Genomic DNA, 4,329 nt, shown 5'->3' on the forward strand with positions numbered 1-4,329 from the left:
CTCTCTGTTCTCTGTCTGTTTCTTACTCCATTCGGTGCTTGGCTCAGTTCTTTATCTCTTCATTTGATGCTTAGGGTTTCAGGATTGACGTGTGACTCTGTTTGACTTAGTTTTTCTGATCTTTGCTGCGGAGGGACAGTGTGGTGCTTCTGACTATAGTGCCATGTTGCCCGGAACTGATTTAAATTCCTTAAAGGAAAAGAGGGACATGTGATTCCCTGTGCACAAAAAGTATTGAAGAATTTTGATAAAAAATGTGGGAAGTGGCGAGAACACACTAAGCCAGCCAGACATACCTGACCTAATTAAATCCCACATCTAAGGGATTCTGTGAAAGAGATCCAAAATGCAGCTTCCATAGTTGTGATATTTCAAAATCAGTGAGGTTTTGTCATTGTGTGCGTCTAGGACAGCCTGTACAAAACACTTGTATTAGAGTCAGGTCTAGTCAGCATTCCTTACCAACAAGACAGTTGTTTATGGTGCCAGTGTTCTGTGAGGCAGTGTCCAACACCCCCTTCCAATGCTGCTCTAGGAAAGCTTTATCCTCCCAGAATGGGCACCTACCAGTCAGAGCTGAGAAAACCAATCAGTAGCTTCTGACCAAAAGACTGACTAGGTAAGATGCCAGACAGAGCCCAGGAGAAATTACTTTGGATTCTCTCCTGCTTCATATACTTTTACTGGGATGAAAAATTGGAACTTGAGTATGTCTCATGAGAATCTAGTAGATTTCTGCACGATTCACTTCTTGGTTGGCTTAACATGCTTCCTTTGCTAACTTCTTGGAGTGCGGTGACTTTAGCATTGCATTCGAAATATTCAATTTCTAAGGCACTATTCTTTTGTATTCCTCACAGGGCCGTTTTCCTATTCACGAGACTATATATATTTTAGAGGAAAGCAGAGATATCTGGATTGGTTGACATTACTCTATATCCTCATAGGTTTTCAACTAATGTTCTTGGCTCATGTGCCTTTTCCCTTGTTTTTTTTTCTTTTTTTTTTTTTTTAACAGATACTAATTTTGTGTTGGGGAATGCCCAGATAGTGGACTGGCCTATCGTGTACAGCAATGATGGATTTTGCAAGCTGTCTGGCTACCACAGGGCGGAAGTGATGCAAAAAAGCAGTACCTGCAGGTATTTATGTTTGGCTGTTTTGTTTAACAATCTATCATGATATTTTTTGATAAAAGGAAATTCATTACTTGGTTTGGGAATTTCCTTTGCCCACTCAGTGTTGATTCAAGAATATTTATGCAATATCATCTCTAGGTCAGGCACTATACTGGGAAAATCAAAGAAGGCCTAAAACATGGCTCCTACCCTTGACAAACTTGCAGTTAGTAAGATGGGGAGGAAAAACCCAGAAGAGGTCACAAAAATCATTTTATTTGTGAACTCAAAAGTTATGAAGTTTTAGATTAAATTATATGCGAAAGTTAGAATATTAAATAAAATTCAATGGAAAACTTTTTTTCCAATTTAATTTTAATAAGTTTTTATTATTCTAAAATATATATAACAAAGTAATTTGCCATTTTAACCATTTTTAAGTATACAATTCTGTGACATTAATTACATTCACCATGTTGTATCACCATTGCCACTATAATTTTAATAATTTTGACAGAGGTGTACAAAGATAGAACGAATTGTTCTGGGAGATAGTAGTTGGCTGTTAGCGGAGGTGTTCATTCACTCAACAATTAAGTGGTGACCATGTACCAAGTAGGCTCTGTATATTAGTTAACTCTTGCTGCGTGACAAATCACCCTCAAAACTCAGTGACCTAGAACAATAAACATTTCTAATCTCTCACAGTTTCTGTGGGTCAGAAATTCTGCCATGACTTGGCTGTATGTTTCTGGTTGAGGGTATCTCATGAAGTTGCAATCAAGATATAGCCTGAGGCAGACTTACTGGGCCGGCAGAGACTGGATGAACCCTGAGACGATCACCCTGAGATACTCCTTAAACTTGGGACTCAAACCACCTTTCAGCCAAATGATGATTTGGCCCATAAAATAAATAATATCACCTCTGAGTACTCACTTCTCAAAATATTCATCTAGATGAAACCAAATGGTAAACATTTACCCTAAACCAAAGATGAGAAGGCTAGTGGGACAGGGAAGCTAGATTAGTGGAAACAGAACAACCAAAATGGAAGTAACAAGAATGCTGATGTATTGTGAAGAATGTAACCAGTGTCACTGAACAATATGTATACCGTAAATCAAAACCAAACCTGTTGTCATTGAGTCGATTCCTACTCATAGCGACCCTATAGGACAGAGTAGAATGGCCCTGTAGGGTTTCCAAGGAGCTGCTGGTGGATTGGAACTGTCGACCTTTTGGATAGCAACTGAGCTCTCAACCACTGTGGAACAGTATGTATAGAAATTGTTAAATAAGAACGTAATTTCCCGTGTAAATTTTCACCAAAAACACAATAAAATATTAAAAAAAAAAAAAAAAAAGATGTTGCCTTGTAGGTGGCGGGGCATGACAAGGCTCAACACTTGGTCTCTATTCACCTGGAGCAACAGAGGAAGAAGCATCAGGAATAGAAGGAAGATATGGAATGTGTGGCTAACTGCCTCCATGAACAGCTGTCTCCCTTGTAATAAGACCAGAAGAACTGGATGGTGCCCAGCCACCACCACCAAAAATTTTGATTAAAGATTCTGTAGAAGAATCCTTATCAAAAGGGGAAAAATGCAGAACAGAATTTCAAATTCTCATGGACTCCAGACTTCCTGGAGCCATGAAGGTAGAATGAATCCCTGAAACCACTGCCCTGAGCAATCCTCAAACTTTAAACAAAAATATCTCCTGAAGTCCTCTTAAAACCAAGTAGTAGTTTTGCTTAACTAGTAAAAAATGCCTGCCTTGTGAATTATACTCTTTAAGAACTATGTATATGGGATCAAATTGATAACAGCAACTTGAAAGATTACATAGGAACTTCAGGGGCAATGAATTATGTTAATGGAAGAGGAACAACTCAGAAAAGGAGGATGAGAATGGTTGCACAACTCCAAAAATGCAATCGATGTCACTAAATGGTACATATAGAAACTTTAATTGATGCATGTTTTACTGTGTATATTTATATATATATATTTTTCCCCATACAAAAATTTATACATACATTGTTATGTGACTCCAATTGCTCTCCCCATACTGTGACAGCACACTCTTCCTTTCCACCCCTGATTCCTCATGTCCATTCAACCAGCTGCTAACCGTCTCTGCCTTCCCATCTCACCTCCGGACAGAAGCTGCCCATTTAGTCTCTTGTATCTACTTAAGCCAAGAGGCACACTCCTCACGAGTATCACCCTATGTCCCACAGTCCAGTCCAATCCCTGTCTGAAGAGTTGACCTTGGAAACGAACATGGGTGTGCATGTATCTATTCATGTGACGGCTTTTATTTCTCTAGGATATATTCCAAGGAGCCGGATTGCTGGATCACATAGTACTTCTATTTCTAGCTTTTTAAGGAAGCACCAAACCAATTTCCAAAGTGGTTGAACCATTTTACATTCCCACCGACAGTGTATAAATGTTCCAGTCTCTCCACAACCTCTCCAGCATTTATTATTTTGTGTTTTTTGTATTAATGGTAGCCTTGTTGGGGTGAGATGATATCTCATTGTAGTTTTGATCTGTATTTCTCTAATGGCTAATGACTGTGAGCATTTCCTCATGTGTCTATTAGCTGCCTGAATATCTTCTTTGGTGAAATGCCTGTTCATATTCTTTGCCCATTTTTTATTGGGTTATTTGTGTTTTTGTTGTTGAAGTTTTGCAATCTCTTGTAGATTTTAGAAATTAGACGCTGATCGGATTTGTGGTAGCCAAATTTTTTTTCCCAGTCTGTAGGTTGTCCTTGAACTCTTGGTGAAGTCTTCTGATGAGCATAAGTGTTTGATTTTTAGGAGCTCCCATTTATCTGCTCTCTCTTCTGGTGCTTGTGCATTGTGTTTATGCCATGTATTTGGGCTCCTAGCATTGTCCCTATTTTTTCTTCCATGATCTTTATCACTTTCGATTTTATATTTAAGCCTTCGATCCATTTTGAGTTAGTTTTTGTGCATGATGTGAGGTATAGGTCTTGTTTCATTCTTTTGCAGATGGACATCCAGTTATGCCAGCACCATTTGTTAAAGAGACTGTCTTTTCCCCAATTAACGGACTTTGGGCCTTTGTCAAATATCAGCTGCTCCTAGGTGGATGAATTTATGTCTGGATTCTCAATTCTGTTCCATTGGTGTATGTGTCTCTTGTTGTACCAATACCAGGCTGTTTTGACTACC

The 4,329-nt window shown here is 38.8% G+C and overlaps 1 protein-coding gene across 2 annotated transcripts in view; it reads left to right on the forward strand.

Annotated features, from left to right (window-relative positions):
* Positions 1-4,329, forward strand: part of KCNH1 (potassium voltage-gated channel subfamily H member 1) — a 636,098-nt gene that overhangs the window by 34,182 nt on the left and 597,587 nt on the right. For both annotated transcript variants that reach the window (XM_004375180.2, XM_004375179.2), the window contains exon 2: positions 1,019-1,142. In XM_004375180.2, coding sequence (XP_004375237.1) covers positions 1,019-1,142 — 124 coding nt within the window. The remainder of the gene's footprint in view (positions 1-1,018; positions 1,143-4,329) is intronic.

Source organism: Trichechus manatus, unplaced genomic scaffold, assembly GCF_000243295.1.
Source record: "Trichechus manatus latirostris isolate Lorelei unplaced genomic scaffold, TriManLat1.0 scaffold00035, whole genome shotgun sequence".
NCBI classification, from domain to species: Eukaryota; Metazoa; Chordata; class Mammalia; order Sirenia; family Trichechidae; genus Trichechus; species Trichechus manatus.